The sequence below is a fragment of the Phascolarctos cinereus genome, unplaced genomic scaffold (genome assembly GCF_003287225.1).
Source record: "Phascolarctos cinereus isolate Bilbo 61053 unplaced genomic scaffold, phaCin_HiC Scaffold_5;HRSCAF=322, whole genome shotgun sequence".
Classification (NCBI taxonomy): domain Eukaryota; kingdom Metazoa; phylum Chordata; class Mammalia; order Diprotodontia; family Phascolarctidae; genus Phascolarctos; species Phascolarctos cinereus.
This window is the reverse complement of record NW_027555958.1, coordinates 435983883-436005830: the sequence shown is the minus strand read 5'-3', so window position 1 is coordinate 436005830 and position 21948 is coordinate 435983883. Positions and strand designations below refer to the sequence as shown.

The following is a 21948-nucleotide window of genomic DNA, read 5'->3' as shown; positions in this document are numbered from 1 at the left end:
TAATAGGTTGGCCAGTATTGAAATTTTTTTTCCCTCCTTTTTGGTATTTGTTAAGTTCAGAATGGGAAATAAAATAAAATGAAACAGATGGGCCAAGAAAGGAGAGGTCATCGTTTACTAAAAGCCACATTGAACATATACATGTTACTTGGACTATCTTTTAGATCAGAAATTCTTCTAATGAGGTCTGTGAACTGATCCTATATTTATTTTCAGCAACATCATAACTGAAATTTAATATTTCCTTCAGTTATGAATGTAGGCAACAACCACGATTCTGAGGAGGCATGGCAAAGCTTCCCCACGTTGCCTGAAGGAGGGCCAGGGCATACTAAGATGAGGAAGGAACGCTTCTCTAGACCTGTTCTGTTAACAAAGGAAACACAGGTTTGTGATAAACCAAGAGAGTTAATTGACACTCTGGGCTCTGAGGGATTTAAAGACTTAAATATCCGTTGTTTCAATCATAGCAATAACAGTTCCTGAGTGATGTAACCTGATATTCCCCAGGACAAGGAGGCCAAACATAACACAATGTGGTACTTGAGAGAGAAAGGAAAGGAAGGAGGGAATCCGTGTGTGGTGGGGGGCGAAGAAGGGCTCTGCCACAATGGACTGGGTTTGAATCTGATCTTAGATACTTACTAGCTTTGTTGTTATTTAGTTGTTTTTTCAATCGTGTCTGACTCTCCATGAGCCCATTTGAGGATTTCTTGGCAAGGACACCAGAGTGTTTTGCCTTTTCCTTCTCCAGCTCATTTTACAGATGAGAAAACTGAGACAAACAGGGTTAAGTAACTTGCTCAGGGTCACACAGCTAGTAAGTGTCTGAGGCCAGATTTGAACTGTCTTCCTGACTCTATCCACTGGCCACCTAACTGCCCGTGCAATCCTAGGCAAGTCATTTAACCTGAACCTCAGTTTCTTCATCTGTAAAATGAAGATAATAATAACACCTACTCCCCATGACAGTTGTAAATATCAAATGAGATAAGATATACAAAGTGCTTGGCAAACCTTAAAGTGCTGTATAAATGCCATCTATTATTATTGAACACATTATTGAATTATGACTAGAAAGTAATGAGTGTTTTTTCCTGCCCTATGAATGGGTAACTGAATACCATCCCATGTGTACAAAATGGGGCTCACAAGATGCCAGAGCAGGGGGCACGGAGGGCCTGGGAAGAAAGGGTTCTAGCCCGTTTTATCTAGCGGGATATGGCCACAGGCATAGAAGGAAAAGGAGTACCACATTATTAATATTTGCTCCATTACTTTCTTATGTCTAGAGACAGTAAACAAAACAATTTACATTGAAAAATTTAACAATCAGCTCTCCAGTTAGAGCTGGCTCCAGTATAACCCTGAATATTAGTATCTGAACAGCCAAAAGTATAGGTATTCCTAAATTCAGAGGTCTGTTGGGAGGGAGTAAGGGTAGGGCCCCATCTCAAGCACTATTAATGGTGGCTCTTGAAAAGTACCTGACAAAGAAGACATTTGCTTTCCTGCCTAAGAGAAAATTTTGTAGAATATACCATTTTGACCCTTTGATTTAGGCAGTGAAATCCCAGGGTCCAGCCTTCTAGTGAGAGGTTAGGGATTTTTGGGGCAATGTCAGCCTTGAGGGTTGCCCCCAAGTAAACTCAGTTTTGAGGATCTGGGGCTTGGCCTTATTTTCTGAGCAGCACACCTCTTGAAGAAAGGAGGAAATAGTACATGTGGCTGCCCGGTGCTTGGGGAAGGAGCAGAAAGGGATTAAAGTAATAATATGGAAAATCAAGGAACCAGGACATTAAACTCCATTATTACAGTGAGCTATTTAGATGGTCTGATGGAAAGGAGGTTGCTCGCCTACCATCTGCAAGTGTGTTCACTTTCCGGGTGAGGTCTCTGTGAAATGGAAGAGAACGTCACTGGAATGTCAAGGTTTGCCTGGTCAGCAGTCACAAGGGCAGTTCCCCTCTGAGGGAAGTCCAGACCTTTGTATTTGGTTGGGAAGTGGCTGGATAGGATCTTTGAAGCAGAATGGCAAGAGGGTTGTCCTCCACTTGTAACCCCAAGTTCAGTTCCCTTCCTAAAGGACTTGGTCTAAACCATGGTGGTGAAACTAAACTGGAAGGATCTGAGAACCTTGTGGAAAACTGGAACTGAAAAGGGGGAAAAATTATACTGATTGTTTATGGGCTGCTGAGAGTCTTCTACGTGTTTTCTAGGTTGTTCACAGGCTCCTGCGAGCCTCTGGTGTGGGCTGCATTTTCTGCATTATGTTGCACATGACAAACGCATTTGTTTCCTTGAGTATTTATACTTCTTATCCACATTTATGGAAATTTATACAATAACTATATTCATCTCTGGGTGGGGGCAATATGGGCAGAGGAGGTGATGATGTTCTGATAAACCTTAGCTTGTGTGAATTCTGGGGGTGGGAACACAAAAAAATTTTGTTTAACAAATAGAGCTATTTCACTCACTAAAACAGGATGCATCATTAAGTAGCTAGCTCCTCGTCACTGAAAGTATTTAGTCAAAGGATGAATGATCATTAGGGGTGATCAGAAAAGAAGTAAATGTACTATAAGGAAAAAAACCCAACTGATGAGCAATTAGAGCTATCTAAAAATGGAATGGTGCTGCTGACAGAAGTACTGGGCTTCCCCCGCCCCAAGTAGAAGCTGGTGACCACTTGCTGGGGATGTTATGGATGAGATTCCTTCCTGCCAAGAGATGGGTTGACTAGATGATGTTGAGATTCTTTTGAATTCTTGTGGTTCAATGATGAAGGTCTTCCCAAACTGGGTGATAGTTGACCTACTTGAATGAAATGGTCCTTTTCAACTCTTAACACTTGATAGCTCTGATTCTCCGGGACATCAAAAGACTGTTGTCTTTCAAGACAGTCACCTTCAGAGGTGCTGAACCAAAATGCCACCTCAAAGCTTATTTATGAGCTACAATTTTTCAAAATCAGGCCCATTATTCTGTAGACACAAATCATCTTTTACCAAAAATAGTTGTCCAGCTAGATCACCCACCTTATTCACCCAACTTGGCTCCAAATCATTTCTGGTTCTTACAAAAATCAAATCCATCCTCAAAAGGTGGACGTTTTGTCACCACTGAGGAAATTCAGAAGGATGTGCCTCAGCCTCTTGAAAATAGATCCAAAAGAGAGCTTGTATTTTGAGTCAGGGCAGCATCCAAGGAGGAAGCTTACCATCTCCAGGAAGATTATACCTTGAAGACAACCAACTTTTGACAAGACATTTGAATGCCTTGGTTCTGGTATAGTTGTTTTCCTTTGTAGCTACATGATAAATTCACAACTTTGCCTAGAAGAGCATCTGCCTTGAGCAACTTAATGAACTCAGGAAGATGAGGGCTTACAAAGAGATGAGAATGGGAAAAACAGATGAGAGTTGATAGGAAATTTGATCAGATCACATCCATTGATTGTTTACAACTGGAGAGAGAGTTGCTAGGCCACGGACCAGGGTTTGAAAAAACACTGTACTAGAAATGGTACATTAAGTCTGATTATTTCTGTTTTGGAATTCACTTTGCTAGCCTTTTTTTTTATTCCATTCTTTAAAGTTCCACCTTATAGTCTATGTGTGATGCCATTTTATCCACAAATATATTTATGAATCACTTATGAATCATTTATGAATCACCATAATTCTCAATGATCTTTCCTCTTTATTCCATGATAAAAGTATTGAAAAACCACGAATAAAATTTAAGTAGTAATGCAACTTACCAATACTTTCCATAGAAACTGGGACTGCTTCTTCATCTAAAATGCAATGAAATTATGCCAAATTTACCTTTTTGCATAAAAAGTACATCTTATGTTATTTTAAGGAAGGATTTAGGATAAAATAATACATAAGCTCATACATATAGTGTATAAAATAAATTGAAACATTAAAAAAGGCTCCAATGACTCTCCTGGTCACATTATTTTTTAAAAAAACATTCATGGGGGGCAGCTAGGTGGCACAGTGGATAGAGCACCGGCCCTGTAGTCAGGAGGACCTGAGCTCAAATCCGGCCTCAGACCCAACACTTGACACTTAGTAGCTGTGTGACCCTGGGCAAGTCACTTAACCCCAACCGCATTAAAAAAGATCATTCATGAGTTAATTAACATTAAGTAAGACAAGCTGTGTGACCCTGGGCAAGTCACATAACCCCATTGCCTAACTGAAAAAAAAGATATTAAGTAGTACAAAAACTAGAAGTTAGCTTATTTTTTTCATGGAGAGAGTTTCTAATTTCACTGGAACACTCCAAAATACCTCTTCATAAATATAAATATCTCACATGCTTAATATTGTGAAACAACTGTAATTATTATCTAGATAAGGCCACATCCATTTTGGTTTCCAATACATGTATAAGAAATTGAATCCATAAGAATGCTGTTTTTTTTTTAAATGAAGTACAAGTGTACTTACAAGCTATCTTCTGTTTCGCCGACTTGGGTTTGCTCTCTAACTTTTCTTTCTTGAGTCTTGGAGCCATCGTTCAGATTTAGCCTAGAAAGATAGTGATTGACATTAATAAGTTTTCATTTAAAATCTTCTTCTTGAGGATAATCATTTAGTAAGTACAGGTGGATGTTTTCTCAACGGTGCCTCTGATGCCACATACCTCATCACGCCTTACTGACTGCAGCCCAAACAAAAGCAAGCGACTGAATGTTTCTATGGATCTACTTACAGGCGGATATTAAAGGGACAGGTATCAATGCTTTGGGGTTTGCATGACCGTGGGGGGGAGGCTTGATAGTTTAATTCCAACAAATGTGTCAGTCTAGTGCTGCCTTGATAATCCCCATTTTACTGTAAGGTCAGAAATGGCTGACGTGGTTCTGAATATGTCCATTTCCAGGGGCTGCTGGGGGATTAGAGTCACTTAATGGAAGAAGGCATTGTGTCATAGAAATGTCCCCGATTTCATTGCTTTCTTGCTTGTCCTCTTCGCTGCACTGAATGAGGGCAGCCCAGATTGGTATACTGCCCTCCTGAATGACCTTGGCCAGACCATCATTTCAGAAAGTCCCAGCCACTTTTCAGTTCACCTCATCTCTCCAGCCATCTCCTCCACAGCCTCACCAAAGGCCTTTCCTTACCAACCTCCCCTTAAAACTCCTAACTTTTCTCCAGTTGTGAAACCATAACAGTGATCCAATCATCTCAGCCATCCTGTCATTTCCAATCCTCTTCTCTACGGGGATTATTTCTCCCATTAGGGTGTAAGTTCCCTGAGGGCAGAGACTGTCTTTGTGTGTATTTGTATGGGGGGGAGGGAGGCTTACTTAGCACAGTATTTGACAAGCAGTCATTGCTTAATGAATGCTTTCTCATTCAGTCGTTTGTTAATAACTTAATAATTCCAACCTCTAAAAGGACCATTGAGCATGTTGTTGTTGTTTTGTGTTGTTTCAGTCATGTCTGATTTCTTGTGACCCCATTTGGAGTTTTCCATTTCCTTCTCCAGCTCATTTTACAGATGAGAAAACTGAGGCAAATGGGGTTAAGTGCTTGCTCAGGGTCACGCAGCTAGTCACTCAGACCAATCTGAGGTCAGATGGGAACTCAAGAAGATGAGTCGTCCAGACTCTAGCCTTGGCCCTCTATCCACCATACCACCTAACTGCGCACCATTACTCACAGACACAAATAATTCAATTCAATTAAATAATTCAAATCTACAAACATTGATGAAATGCCTAATATGGGCAAGGACTGTATGAAGGGCTGAGCACAAAAATATGCTGAAAAATACAATCCTTGCCCTGAAAGTGCTCGTAATTAAAGGCTGGGGAAGAGGCAGAGAAGTCCAGACCACGTGGGATGAGAAATTTGAGCAAGGGGAATCAAAGACAAACTTCACCGATACGAGGTGAAGCCACCTCCTGGTGGCTGTGGCTCTGGCTCATAGTGGGTGTTTTATAAATTCTTAGTCCTCTTCTTCTCCTCTTTCTACTGAGCTAAAATATTGAGTGCCTGAAATGAAATAGAGTGAGGTAGGAAAGGAAGAACAGTGCCAGGTCACACAGGATAATCAATTCCAGGACGAAGAGATTGTGTTTTCCCCGGTAAGCCGATGGGAAAGGAACCGATCGATGGTTTTTTGACCTGGGTTTGAAGGATCCCTCTGGTGCTCACTAGCTGTGAGGTCCTAGGCAAACCTCATTTTCCTCATCTGTAAAGCCATGATCGTAGTTGTGCTACCTGCCTCCCACGACTTTATTATAAAGAACAAACTTTGCAAACTTGAAAGTGCTGGGAAGTGTGAGTTATGACTCACGGTGACAAGGATGCCCTTCAGAGGTGTCATTCCCTTTTGGCACAGCTCCAATTACTACAAAGCTTTTTTCCTTACATCAAACTGAACTCTGCCTCCCTGCAACATACTGACCCTTTGGGGCCGAGAAAACCAAGACAAATCCATCTTCCGCAAAGCAAGCCTTCATGGATTTTAAGGCAACTATCATGTCTCTCCTCTCCAAGCTAAACAACCCCAGTTTACTTAACCAATTTTTATCTGAGATCCTCTAATCATCCTCTCACCATCCTAGTCACCTTTTTTTCCTGGAAGAATTCTATAGAATGCTGAGGGTCAGGAAGACCTGAGTTCAAATCCAATCTCAGATATTTACTAGCTATGTGACCATGGGCAAGTTACAACTTCTATTTGTCTCAGCTTCCTTTTATTTAAAATGAGGGGTGAAAATGAGAGCACTTACCCGGCAGAGTTGTACTGAGGATCAAATGAGTTAATACTTATAAAGTACTTTGAAAATCTTATAAGCACTATATTAAATGCTAGCTATTATTATTTTTAGAATATGGTGTCCAGAATTGAACACAATACCCCAAATATAGGGATCTGATCAGGGCAGAATACTATTGTAGTTGGCCTATGGAGTTGATTCCAAGGAGCATGTACCTAGAGATCTTCTGGGAACTCTGGAGACATGGTGACTTCATCCTTGGGCCTTTGGGGATGATGAATTTCCAGCCTAGTGTAGAAAGGATTTGTCTCTTTGGGATGATGCTGAAAACCCTGGTCATCCATTCAACCTGTCCAGTAGCAGCAGGATGGAATACTGTATCGGTTAAAAGGAGCCTGTTCTCTATTTTTTCAGCCATCCAAGTGGCATCTTGCAACTCTGAGACTTCCAGTGAGGAATGTAGGATGAGCCAATCCTCCACCATCCTGCCATTGTGGGGGCAGCTAGCATAGGACTCTACAAGGTGCACGTGGGCCTGGACCCTGGGTTGCCTTTTCTACTTTGTGTTTCCTTTCCTGAGTAGATGACAGAGCATCAGCCTCAAGATGGATGTGCCCAGGATAGCAGGGGAGGGACCTCGAGAGTCTGAGAGATCTAGAAATCCTGGGTCCTGAATGGTGGCACTGAGAACATCTTCGTTGGAGAAAGCCACTGACAAATGGAGCTCCAAAGCCCTGATTGGGCATACGGGAAATTAGGGACTTGGAGGGAGACAGTGCAGAGCACAGGTGGAATACAAAATGCCTATCAGTAGTCTTGCAAACTATGTTCAGATAAGACTGAAGTATCAGCCTCCCGACGGATTGTAACAGAAGTCATGTAAGTTACAGAATCCTTCTTGAAGTCATTCTTTCAAGGATCAAAGTGAGCTGGTTGAATTTAGTTAGCATTTCTTTTGTGTATGGTTCCTTTCACTGTAAGTGAAAAAATCTAAAATCATTAGCTTCTTCAACACATGTGGTTCAGTGAATTAATCATAATACTCTCCATTTAATAGAGAATTGAATATTCCACATAGAGTTGCTTTGATCACATTTTCATTTGTCATGTAGCCTCCACTCACATTCCTATAGTCTGTCCCACCATACTCTCCATTATCTGAACCTTGCTATCTTTTTAAAAATTTCAAATAATATTTTATTTTTCCTCAATTACATAAAAACAATTTTAACATTAATTTTTTTTTGTTTTAAGTTCCAAATTCTATCCCTCTCTCCTTCCTCTCCCCCTCCTTGAGAAAGTAAGAAATCTGATATAGATTATATTTATGCAATCATGTAAAACACATTTCCATATTAATCATTTTATGGAAGAAAACTTGAAAGAAAGAAAGAAGGAAGGAGAGAAGGAGAGAAAGAAAGAAACAAAGAAAGAATGCTTCAGTCTGCATCCAGACTCCATCAGTTCTTTTTCTGGAAATGTATGATAGCATTTTTCATCATGAGTCCTTTGGAATTGTCTTGGATCATTGTATTGCTGAAAAGAGCCAAGTCTATCAAAGTTGCTCATTGCACAATGTTACTATTACTGTATAAAATGTTCTTGTTCTGCTCACTTCACTGTGCATCAGTTCATGTAAGTCCTTCCAGGTTTTTCTGAAATTATCCTCTTGCTATCTTCTCCTAGAAGGTTCCTTTCCAATGTAAGAATTCCTATTCCCACTTGAGGGCAAGGGTTGTCTTAATTTTGTATTTGCATCTCCATTCCCTACCATATAATAGGCACTTAGTAAATGCATTGATTGACTAGAATGTAAGCTGTTTGAGGGCAGGGACTGTTTCATTTTTGCCTTTGTGTCCCCAGCACCTAGCACAGTGGCTGGTAGAGAACAAGCACTTAAATGCTTTTCGATTGATTGATTCTAGGATTAACTTAAAACTTTGGACTTCCTGGTGCCTTTTCCTCTACCATACTTGGTTCACCCAACCCATACTGGACATTTTGTCTGGTGATCTATAGAATAACCTAAATTTTGCCTTTCTGGATATGTATGCAAGTACTGCATGGCCCCTTACAAGAAAGGAATGGGTAGATTCTGCTATTATAGGCACATTTGCTGGGTGAACGTAGTGGAAGCCTGATCGGGCCACGGCAGGACTGCTCCCCTCTCAAGTTTATGCAGCAGAAAATTGTTTTAGGACACAGTAATAGTTGATGAGTGTATAGTATTTTTATTCTGTACTTTACAAAATGCTTTATATATATATATATATATATATATATATATATATATATATATATATATCACCTCTTTGATCCTCACAACAATGTTGTGAAGTAGGTACAGGACTATAGGCATGGTCATCCCCCTTTCTTACAGATAGGGAGCCTGAGGCTCAGAAAGGTCCATTGCCATGCACCCAGTAAGTGGCAAAAGCAGAATTCTGACCCTGGCCTTTTGAACTGACTACAAATTTAGAGCTTTTCTTCATGAAACTACTGAACAATGCCAACTTGGTCTATCACAAATTTATACTTGCGAGCAACTTTGTCCTAACCCTGTAAAAAAAATGCAATCTTTGAGAAAAGAGTAGAAATTATTTTCCAGAATCTTCAGCCTTCAGACAGAATTCTTTACAGTCTTCCCTGAATAGAAGGAATGTATTCATCACCAAGACCTGACAATATTACTTGTACAGGAAAGTTTAAGAAAATATATTGAAGTAGGCAGTTGTTTTTTGGATGACAAATCATTCCATATTGGAATGAGAATAAGTAGCATATAATTTTTTAAAGTCTTCAAAATATATTCACATCTTAGAAACATGATAAGTTAACATACAATTTTCAAAAGTCTTTAAATTATATTTTCCATTGACTGAAGTTCTTGTTTAAAAGACTGAATGTTCCTTTGGAAAGGACTATGATATTATTAGGCCATCAGCTTGGATGTGAGTCTGTAACTCTCGTCCCAACAGGATTGGCTGATGTTTCTGTTGCCTGTGGCAATTTATTCAAACAGCACTCACCAAGCTGCTTAGAATGTGACTGTTCTTTCTCTTAATGCAGAGCAGAGTATATGAGATTGAAATTTAGAACTAGTAGAGTTGAGTTATATAATTGAATAAGAAAGAAAATACAGTAAAACCTCCTTTGAGAGGTATTGGAAATAATGATGCCTCATTTTAACCACAGGAGAACTAATAAACCTACTTTTTTTTAGTCAAGCAATCTGGTTTTAAAAAAAAATCTCATCATTTGCCAGTGGGGTCAGGGAGATGAAATGAGGAATAAAAAGCTAACTGTGTTTGTAAGTTTATTTTGTGACTTGTTTTCTCTTCCTGCAATGTTGTTCCTTCACCCCTATCTGCACCACCTTTTCATTTCTACTCATTCAAATCCCATCCTTCAAGGCCTAGCTCAAATGTCCCTTCTTTCATTAAACCTCTGGGCTGGATGTAATCTCTCCATTTTGTACCTCTCTTGGGGCACCCATTCTACTCATTCTTATCTTAGTTTTTCTTGTATCATCTAGAATTGACAGGATTTGTTTATAGAATCTCAGAATACAGAGACCCCAAAGGCCATCACATGTATCTTATAGCTGAACAAGAAATATGCTCTAAACATGGCAGACCACGGCAGTCATCATGGCAGCCCTCGATTGAAGACTTCTCATAAAGGCAGACCCACTACCTTCCCGTGGCAACCCATTCTACTTTGGAATAGCTCTAATTGTTGGGAAGTTTCTCCTCATATCAAGCCTAAATATGTCCCTTTGCTGTTTTTTCCTTATTCTGTGCCCTGGGACCAAGAAGCACAAGTCTCATCTGTCTTTCACATGACAGCCCTTCAAATACTTAAAGAGAAGCATCATGTATATCTTCAGTCTTCTCTTGTCTGATTAGACATCTCCAGGCCCTTCAACCATTATGAATAATAACATGATCTAAGAAGGTCTTCCACCAAACTGGACTCTCCCCAGCTTATCACTGTCCTTCCTATAATGTGGTGCTCGGAATGGATACTCTTTGTCTGACTGGGAAAAAGACTTCATATTTATCTCTATTCAGTTTCATCTTATTAGATATATGCTGCATTCCAATAGATGTTGTGATACCAAGAACTTTAGGTAGATGAAAGAAGGAAAGAAGGAAGGAGGGAGGGAGAGAGAGAAAGAGAGAGAGAGAGAGAGAGAGAGAGAGAGAGAGAGAGAGAGAGAGAGAGAGAGAGAGAGATAGTGGAGGGAAAGGAGGAAAAGACGGAAGGAGAGAGTGGAGAAAGGAAAAAAGAAAGGGAGGGAGGGAGGAGGGAAGAAAAAAATGTATAAAGTGCCTACTGTGTGCCAGGTACTGTGCTAAGCACTTTACAAGTATCATCTTGTTTAATCCTCAAAACAACCCTGGAAGGTAAATGCTATTCTCACCCTCATTTTATAGTTAAGGAAACTGAGACAGAGGTTAAATGATTTGCCCAGGATTACCCAGCTACTAAGTGTCTGAGGCCAGATCTGAACTCAGGTCTTCCTGACTCCAGGCCCAGCTCTCTATCCTCCGGGCTGCCTAGCTGTTCTGAAACAGTGGACCCTAAAAAGTACACCTTCATTCAGACGGCCAGGTTACACGGAACCGCAGACTTAGAATTGGAAGGCCATTGAGTCTAACACTCCCATTGTACGGATTTTCCAGTAGTTTTCCAACCAGACATTCCTCCTCTGCTCAGTTTGCCTAGATGTTCAGTAGGAAAGGAAATATAGCAGGCTGCCCTCACCCTGAGTCACCTCTACCCTTTTCCCATTCCCTGAACTTCACTGTTGCTACCACCACCATCTGATTCTTATTTAAGTTTTTAAAATACCCATTATGTATAAAGTATATAAAGGATAAGTGTAATGGATAAACTGGGAAATAGCATTCTAAACAGATTATATTCATAACAACTCACGCTTGTATAATTGTTTAAGTTTTACAAAGTGCTTCCTCAAAACAACTTTGAAGTCAGGGGTTAGAAAGTATTATTATCTCCATTTTTCCAGGAAAGAAATTGAGGCTCTGACTGATTAGAATACTTACCAAGGGTCCCAAAGCTAGTCAGCATCTGAGGAGAAATCTGAGACCAGATCTCCTAACTACAGAAGTTCTGTGCTGTATACACAAAGTGACCATTGACACTGTGAATTAACCAATATTGAAATAATAAGGGTTTGCTATATTTTAGTCTTAGGGCAAAGGAATAATAACAAAGCTTTGAAGATATTCCCTGAAGAATACCTCATTTCCTTTATATATTCAGACTATATGTGCTACTGTTCTCTTTAATTTCTTAAATTACAAGCGTCTTCCTTTATTACCTCATTTCTAATTCTAGGGTAGCCAAATTAGATTATTTTCAACATTTACAGACAGAGTCAGCATTGTTAGAATGGTGAGGAGTCTTGGATGGGATGAGAAACAGTTTGAAATCCTATTCCTGAAATTTCAAGCAGCAAAATTATCAGGTAAATAGCTGGAAATTATTCTGTGCTTGCAACTATACAGATTTAGAAACTTAATGAAGAATTACTATTTCTGTGTTTTCTTCCTCTTTTAAGTACTGGAAATTCAATTTGATTCAACAAGCATTTAGTGTGTGCCTACTGTGTTCCAGGCACTATGCTCGGCACTGAGGTTACAAAGACAAAAATGAAATAGCCCCTGCCCTCGAGGAGCTTACATTCTGTTGGGGGGAAGGGGTGTACACAGACAATAATGCATATACACACACACATACACAACATGAATGCACAGTAATGGGGGCAGGGGTGGTTGTAGGGGGAAAGTGATCAAAACTGGGGGAATCCAGAAAGTTTCTTAAAAGAGCTTAATGCTTGAACTAGAGGGAGCTTGGGAATGCAAGGGACAGAGATGAGTGCCCAGTTTAGTCTGAGAGCCGGGGTTCATATCCTGATTGCCACATACTACTAGGATCACTGCCTTGGGCCTCAGTTTTGTTGTGTGAAAAAAAGAAAGGAAGACCTGGGTAATATCTCAGGCCCTATTCATCTCTAGAGCAGGTCCTTTTTAATGGCTGGTGCTGCTGACTTGTATAGATCAAGGACTTTAATTACTTGTAGCTTAGCGTCAAATGAAAGTTCTAAGTCTCAAAGCCTTTCTTGGTGTATCTGTGTCTTGGATTATTTTGATGTATTTTTGGTTTATTTAAAAATTTTTTTTTAATTTTTCGGTAGTTGGGGTTAAGTGACTTGCCCAGGGTCACACAGCTAGTAGGTGTCAAGTGTTTGGTCTCAGGTCAGATTTGAACTCAGGTCCTCCTGACTCCAGGGCTGGTGCTCTATCCATTGTGCCACCTAGCTGCCCCTAGTTTTGTTTAATTTCTAGAATGTGGAGAGAGCATGAAGGAATCACTTCTATGTAAGCTTGGTAGGTCATGTAGCTCTCTGGTCGTGGTCTCCTCGTCTAAGATCCCCACCACCCCAATTCTCATATTCTAGGGTTCTAGTATGAATCTCATTGAATTTGTATTAGAAATACACACACATATACATGCTAAGAATATGATACTTTATTCAGTCTGTTTGACATCATGCAGAATGTGAAGAAGATACTGGAAATAGTTCTCCATATCTTCACGAAATTCACTGGGTTCGATTCCTATGCTTAGTAAGAGCTAGTAATAGCTAGCATGTATATAATGGGCAGCTGGGTGGTACGGTGGATAGAGTGCCTGGCCTGGAGTCAGGAAGACCTGTGTTCAAAGTTGGCCTCAAACACTAGCTGTGTGACCCTAGGCAAGTCACTTCACCCTGTTTTCCTCAGTTTCCTCATCTGTCAAATGAGATGGAGAAGGAAATAGCAAACCACTCTGGTATCTTTTCCAAGAAAACCCTACATGACTGAAATACCACACCACAAAATTTGATCTGGTAGAAACCACTTGCAAAGGATAGGAAAATCATATAGGATGCCTGAATAATGATTCATTTCCTAGCAACTTTTCTGCAATTATTTTTTGCAGCAGTTGAAACAAGTATTCTTGAAAGTAGCGTATTTGTCTTGGTTTTCACTTTAAATGTTGAGATTGACTCTGACCCGAGTGGTTGTGGACCTGATATGAAAACATCTGCAGCGTTGGCCTTGAACAACGTGCTCGTGGCTGTGCACCATGCTGGGAGCTCCCTTTCTCCTCCATCTCTCCCTCTTGGCTTCTGTGGCTTCCTTCAGTTCTCAGCCCATCCAGGAAGCCTTTCCCAGCTCTTCCTCTGATGTTGCCTCTGATGTCTCTTTCCCATGTCTCGTTTGTATATGGTAGTTTGCACGTTGTCTCCCCCATTTGATTGTGAGAACTCCTTGAGAGCAGGAACTGGCTTTTGCTTTCTTGATACCTCCAGAGCTTAGTATTCAAATTAGTGCTGGCACACAGTAGGTGTTTAATAAATGCTAGTTGACTGACTACTTGTAGTTATTTAAATAAGCAGAACGGTACAAGACATAGGTATAGCGGAAAGGTCCTAGGACTTAACTCTTTCAATGAATCAGGATCAAAGAGTTAGAGCTGGGGGCAGCTAGGTGGCACGATGCCCTGGGTTCAAATCTAGCCTCAGACCCAACACTTGACACTTACTAGCTGTGTGACCCTGGGCAAGTCACTTAACCCCAACTGCCTAAAAATAAAAAATAAAATAAAATAAAATAAAATAAAGAGTTAGAGCTGGAAGAGATGGCGGGGACCATCTCATCTTGTCCAACCTCCTCATTTTATAGATGAGGAAACTGAGGTTCATGGAAGTTAAATGACTTGCCCAATGTCACACAGGTACTGATAGTCAAAGGCAGGAATCTGGCCAACTTCTGCCGACTCCAAGGGCAGCACTCTACCTATTGTACCTACATGTAAAATAGGGTTTGGAACACTTAAGCACAATCTGCCTTGAAGGATGGAATGTTTCTTGTCAACCATAAAGCATGACACAAACATGAGCTATTACTGTTGTTTGGAGCTGGGATTTCATTGGTGTAGGGAGCTTTCACTGAACAACTTCCCTCTACAAATCCAGATTAGCAATTAATATTAATTAACGAATATTAATAATTTACTCAGGGTCACACAAGTAATATATATCAGAGGTGGGCCCTAAAACTAGGTCTTCCATATTCTTTAATATTGATAATATAATAATATATAATATCTATTACATATAATAACAACAACTGGCATATATATAGTGTCCACTATGTGCTAAAATATTATCTTATTTAATAATATTATTTTATTTAAATCTTATTTAATATTATCTTATTATTCATATTATCTTATTTAATATTATCATCTTATCTCATTAATTATTAATTAATACATTAATTATATTAACAATATAATATATAATTATGTAATTATATATTAGTGTAAAATATTATATCATATTAATTAATATTATTGATAATTAATTATTGTCTTGTTAATAATAACGTTATTAATACATGCTATTGCGTGTATATAGCACTTACTGTGTGCTAGGTGCTTTACAATTATTATCTCATTTGATCCTCACAACAACCCTGGGAAGTAGGTTCTATTAGTGTCCCCATTTTTCAGATGAGGAAACTGAGGCAACTAAGTGACTTGCCCAAAGTCACATAGCTAGGAAGTGTCTGAGGCTGGATTTGACCTCAGGTTTCCTGACTCCAGGGCCCAATGCTCTATGTCCTGTGCCAAATAGTTGCCTCTATCCACTACATTATACTGCCTTTATTTGTTTTGATTTTTACATAAAATATTTTACTGTTCCAAAAGAAAATAAAAAGTCACATAAAATATATTGAACATAAATAGAAATTACATCTAAATATAATACTTTTATCTAAAAGTAATCCAAAAACAAAAGATACCAATAAAATTTTAGATTTGTTGTTTTGTTTGGCTTTTTGTTGTCTTTGTTAATCAGACACATTACCAGAGCTGCATATTGGAAAGAAAAATGGATCCATGGCGGTCCTTAAAATATACTTACATATTTAATAATAATCAATAGCATTAAATATTCAAGTACACAAATTAAGGAATAAAATTATATACAGAATAAATATATATACATATGTAATGTACATATGTATATACCATTCATTTTAATAAAATAAAAGTCAAACCAATTTTAAAAAAGCAAACAAAAATGTTCACCATGTCTGTCTTCCTTGAAGTCTCTCAGAAGCTCTGTCACCATGGCCTCTGTTTTCTTTTTAACAGTTGTCATTAATGTGGCGGCTCTTCTGGTTAGTAGACTGAGCTCTTTTGCATTGCTTCATTGGAATCTTGCAATAATTTCCTTCTATTCTTCACGTGTATCCTTTTTTTACAGTGCTGTCAAATTCCATTACATAAATCTGCCATTATTTCATCACATTATTATTTTTCTGTCTCACTCTTTTTGCAGAATTTTCATATTCTTCAAGTTGTGACTCCTTGGCCATCTCCTCTGAAATTGCCAGGTTCCTAAATATAGCTTCCTTTTGTCCTAAGCCATCTTTCTAATTTCATCTCCCAGGACCAGCTTTTATCCATTTTACATCTATTTTGCATAGATTTTACATATTCATATCATCTCTCATTAGAATATAATCTCTTCGAGGGGAGGAGCTATTTCCCTTCTGTCTCTGTGTCCCCAGTGCTTAATTCAGTGCCCTGGACATAGTAGGTACTTAATAAATTCTTGTTGACTAATTATTGATTTAAAAAAATTTTTAAGTTTTGATGTGTTTTGTTTTTATATCACAAACTTTTATATAGTACCCTCATTCCATGAGAGCTCTCTTGAAACAAAGTAAAACAATTAAACAAATATAACAACACAGTGATCTTAACTGTAAGTTCATGCAATATCACACATCTGTAGCATCTGGACCCAATAACTATATTTTTAAAAAAGCTTTTAAAGAAATAAACAGAAATATATTTTTCTCCCTCCTCCTACTGCATTGATTAAAAGAGAAAAGGAAATTCCTTGGAACAAACATGCAAATAAGCAAATCAAATTCCTTCTTTGGCTGTATAAAAAAATGCATATGTCTTGTTCTGTACTTTGAATTGCCTCTCTGTCAGGAGGTAGATAGCATGCTTCATCATCAATCCTTGGAATCATGGATGCTCATTGTATTGGCCATAGCTCTTACAGCTTTCAAAGTTGTTTGTCTTTATAGTGTTGTGTTTATAGGATAAATTGTTTCCCTGGTTCTGCTCATTTCCTTCTTCGCAAGTTTATCAAAATCTAAGAAACTGTTCATTTTTGTAATGGTAATGTTGTAGTCTAGTCCTTCTGCTTCTGCTTATTGGCAAAGATGACAAAAATTGGAAAGTGATGAATGTTGGAGGGGCTGTGGGAAAGCCGACATATTGACACACTGTTGGTAGCTGTATGAATGGGCACAATTACTCTGGAAAGCAATCCAGAATTACATACAAGAGATCACTCAACAGTGTGTGCTCTTTGACCCAGCTATCCTGTGGCCAGGCCTAGACCTAAAAGAGGTCAAAGAAAGAGGAAAAGATCTATGTCTACAAAAATAATCATAGCAGTGCTTTTTTTGTGATGGGAAAGAAAATTGGAAACTAAAGCAATATCCATGAAGTGAGGCATAGATGAATCAGTTGTGGTGTATAAATGTGATGAAATACTATTGCGCTATAGGAAATGAGGAAATAGATATTTCCAAAGAAACTTTGGGTATCCACTCCCTTTTGGTCATGTTTATTCTGTCATTTTGCTTGGCAGAGAGAACAGAAACAACCTAAGAGTTAAGTCCTTTCGCCTTCTCTCTGGTGTCATTTATGATGATTCCATCTGCCCCAAGCCCAGGTCCTAGGCTTCCCTTCTTGGACCCCTCCTATTCTCCCAACATGGCCAAGACAAAACCCCAAACTCCTTTTTGGTCGTCATTAGCTTTCTTTGCCAGGCTCAGCATTAGTATTCCTGATCCTCTTTCTATGGACCATGCCACACTCCTACATCCATTTTCTCTTGCCTACCCTGGCTTCCATTCCACACTGATGTCTTTTTTAAAAGTTTGGCACTCACTCTTCCTGACTCCCAGTGAATTCATGGAGGTGTTTCTATTTTTCTCTACCTATTTCTTTTTAATTCCATTCCAATATTACAGGGGTTACCACTAGGTCAGTATATACTTTGCTTCGGTCTGATTGATCAACAATTCAGTTCAACCAAACCATTCATTCAGACAGGTCCATGAGGTTAGGCAAGTGAAACTCATCCCTACTAAAAATGAGACAGCATCACTTTTTCCAAAAATACTCCCTCCATTGCTGTTTTCTAAAGGTTAAAATGCCAGTTCTAAATTGAAGAGAGGAAGAAACAAAAAAGCCAAGAGGGAGCAGGCCTGCAGGGCTGATTTTGCAACTTCAAGATAATTACTGTGGTTGCCTCATTTGCCACTGCTCGGGCATCTCCCGATGGTAGAGTTGCTTTCTGCATCTAGAAAAGTGAAATCACAGGGCAAAATCCAGGGTCCCCTTGTGTTACAGGTTCGTGAACAACAACAACAGAAAAAAATACCTACAAGAAAGTAAAATTTATGGTGGAGAGTAGAACAATTAATTGATCCGTATGCATGCCTTTCGAAAATTAGCAAGCAGAGGGGAAAATGCCAATCCCAGGTGCAAAAAGCCAACCACTCCCTGGTACTACTTTAGGCATTACTCTTAAACTGGACTTAGAAGTGTCAATAAGTAATCGAAAGCAGACCCAAGGGACTTCAGACATTACTCCTGTGCTTTGGAGTTAATTCAGCCTTTCCCAGGGTTTCAGGGCCAAGCCGAGCTCAGCTTTTGAGGCCACCTGAAGCATTTGAGGGGCTCCTCTGATCTCCCAAATGAGTGCTTTGCCTACTGACTGCTAGGAAGTCTATTTGCACCCCAAAGCACTCTCAGGAGCACATAGGTATAGGCTGCTGAAGCTCCGGGAAGCTCTCACTAAATACATATGTAAACAAATATATAAGCAATTATGTAAATTAATGCATGAATGAATGATAGCTGGCATTTATATAGGGCTTTGAGACTGGCAAAAGGCTTTCCATATATTATCTCATTTTATCCTCACAACAACCTTGTAATGACAGGTGCTATTATTGTGGCCATTTTACAGATAAGGAAACTGAGAATGAAGGGGTTTAAGTGACTTGTCCAGGGCCACACAGCCAATAAATGTCTGAGGCAAGGTTTGAATGTAGATCTTCCTGATGCCTCTGTTTTGCTTTATTTAATAAGAATTATCAGGTACATGGACAATAGGATGAATTGTTGCCTTATTCTGCCATCTTGATTCTGCCCCCCTCCAACAGAAGAAATTTTTAGCTAAATGATGTGTAACACAAAATCATATAAATTGGGAACTCTTACACACCCAGACTATCAGGCAAAGTTCCTTCCCAGCTCTGCACAAGCATACAAATCTATTGAAATGATTCTAATGTGATGGAAAAACAATTATCAGCAATAAACCCCAAAGTACAGGATACAAAATTATTTCTAAAAAGAGGATGAGAATAGATTGAAATTGGGACCTGTCCTATAAGACAGGTATTCTGTCACCTGAAGATAACCGCTTGGCTCACCAGGAGAAGAGGAGGAACATTGCAGAGAGAGAATTTTGCTCTTCCCCACATCGCTTTCTGGGAAAGGAAGAGAGATTCAGGACAGAGAGGAGCCAACAAGAGGCCTCTACTTTCCCAGCCACCATGTAAAGAAGAAAGTAGGAGCAGAGAACCAAGGGGTCAACAGGAAGAAAAGAAACAAGTTGAAGAGAGACACTCCTCCTCCCTCCCCAAAGCCCTGTGTTTTGAGGCCTCTCCTACAGCTGTCAGTCCAAGGAAAGTCACGTGTGCCTAATCGTCTTCTTTCTTGTTAGGTTCCAACCTGATCCTCAGCTGCTCCTCCGAGAAGGAGATAATAACTCTCACTTACACAATCCAGACTCTATCACTCTGAGGGTCAATAGAGACAGCATCAGTTTTGTTTTGTTTTGTTTTGTTTTCATAAAGAAGGCAGTAATGAATCAAGGGAATTTGTAATAAAAAACCAACCCACTCAATAAGGTAACAACTCTTTCCTGAGACATATTGTCCTAGCTGAAGCAAGTGATGGAGGAGTGGTTTTCTACCCAGTTTCTAACAGCTAAAAGGTAATTTGGTATTGACTGTTATCTATATTATTACCAAAGAAAACTGAAGAGCCATCTCATATTTTTATATTGATACTTTGAAATTTTTTCATGATATTATTACGATGAAGTCCTGTCAATCTGTCAATGGAATTGTTGGGTCAAAGGGCATGACCACTTTGGGAACGCTTACTATATATTTTTCCATATCATTCTCCAAAATATTTGTATCAGTCCATAGTCTCACCAGCAATGTAACAGAGTACCTATTTTTTCCACAGGCCTACCACTATTGAAAAGTATAATATTTTGCTGTCTTCACCATCTTTGTGGGTAGTTCCTTCAGGATGTCTTGGTTTATTTTTTTTCTGATTACTGGAGAATTTTAGCATCTTTTCCTATGGCTGTTAACAATTACTGTATTTTCCTTTTAAAACATCTCTGTTCATGACTATTTCACCATTGGGGAGTGTGCATGGTTCTTATAAATATGCATAAATTCCTTATTGGATCAGAATGTCAGATCTTCATCTGATATTTTACTGAAATATCTTTTCCTGATGTTTCTTTCCTTTTTTTATTTTAGAGATAATGGTTTTTGTTGTGCAAAATCCTTTTATCTTTGGGTAATTAAACCTATCAACTTGGTCTCTGATAATTTCTTCTATTTGTTTGATGGATAAGAGTTTTCATCCTTTCTATAACTGAGATAAATATATTATTCTATATTCTTCTAATTTAGAAAAATATTTTCTTTTATATTAAGATTGATGATCCACTTAGAGTTTATTTAGTACATGGTATGACATACGAGTCTACATTCATTTTTTTGGGGCCATAAAACTATCAAATTTTCCCAACAATTTTTATTACACAGTAGTGCCATTCCCCAGAGTTTTTAGACAGGTTTATCAAACACTAACCTAATATATACATGAGTTCTATTTCTTGGTTCTCTATTCTGTTTAATTGATCTATTTCTCTATTTTTGTCAGCACCAGACAGTTTTTAAATTGCTCTTCTACGGTACATTTTGAAATATGGTAGGGTGAGTTTCCATTTACTCATCCTCGTTTTTATAGGTGCACATTCTTACTGGTCAGCAATTCCATATGAACTTTGTTATGATTTAAATGCTAACAAATAACCTTAAATATGAAATGGCCCCTGCCCAGCCATTTACAAATCTGCTGAGTAGCCTCTGGCTGGGGATTCAATCTCCCACCCTGGACTCTTTGCATGATCTCATCCAGATCCAGACCCACCACTGACACTTTGGCCGTCTCTGTGCCACACCACCATTAGGATGGTGCCTCTTTTCCCTGGCCATATTTATCCATTCTAACACTGAAAACATTAATCAAATCAACACTGCTGTTCCTGGAAAGGATGTGCCAGTCACCTCCATCCTTCCGACTTTCATCTAAAGCATTCTTCTCTGACCATCACTTCACATATGTTATCTTCTCCTGTTAGAATGTAAGCTTCTTAAGGACAGGGACTGTCTTGCTTGCTTGTGTTTGTATACCATCATTCAGCATGGTTCCTGGCAAAGAGTAAGTGCTTAGTAATTTTTTAGTCATTCTTTCTTGGTATCTGAATTGTATTTACATTAAATCTTTTATGAGTTTGTAATGACATGTATTGAAATTGGGGCAGCTAGGTGGTACAGTGGACAGAGTGCTGGGGCCTGGAGTCAGGAAGACCTGAGTTCAAATCTGACCTCAGACTCTTGCTAGCCATGTGACTGACTGGGCAAATTATTTAACCTCTGTTTTCTCAATTGTAAGAATAGGATGATAATAACACTTAGCCTTCCAGGGTTGTTGTGAGGATTAAATGTGATAATTTTGTAAAAATGCACTTAGTGCATTGACTGGCACATAATAGGCTCTCTATAAAGGCTTATTCCTTTCCCTCTTCCCCCTCCTCTATTGGCAATTCCACCATACTTTTTGACCTAAATGAGCAAGGAGTATTCCTCTATTCAGTTTTTTCCTTCATTTCTGACAAAATCCCAGAATCCAAGAGG

The 21948-nt window shown here is 39.0% G+C and overlaps 1 protein-coding gene across 3 annotated transcripts in view; it reads right to left on the bottom strand.

Annotated features, from left to right (window-relative positions):
• Positions 1-21948, bottom strand: part of DNAI3 (dynein axonemal intermediate chain 3) — a 130137-nt gene that overhangs the window by 84257 nt on the left and 23932 nt on the right. For 2 of the 3 annotated variants that reach the window (XM_020988731.2, XM_020988727.2), the window contains exons 2-3: positions 4467-4547; positions 3767-3802 (exon numbers count right to left, since the gene is read on the bottom strand). In XM_020988731.2, the coding sequence (XP_020844390.1) occupies positions 3767-3802; positions 4467-4533 (103 nt within the window). In that variant the 5' untranslated portion in view covers positions 4534-4547. Of the gene's footprint in view, positions 1-3766; positions 3803-4466; positions 4550-21948 lie in introns of those variants that run through there. The other variant, XM_020988732.1, reaches the window with a different exon arrangement.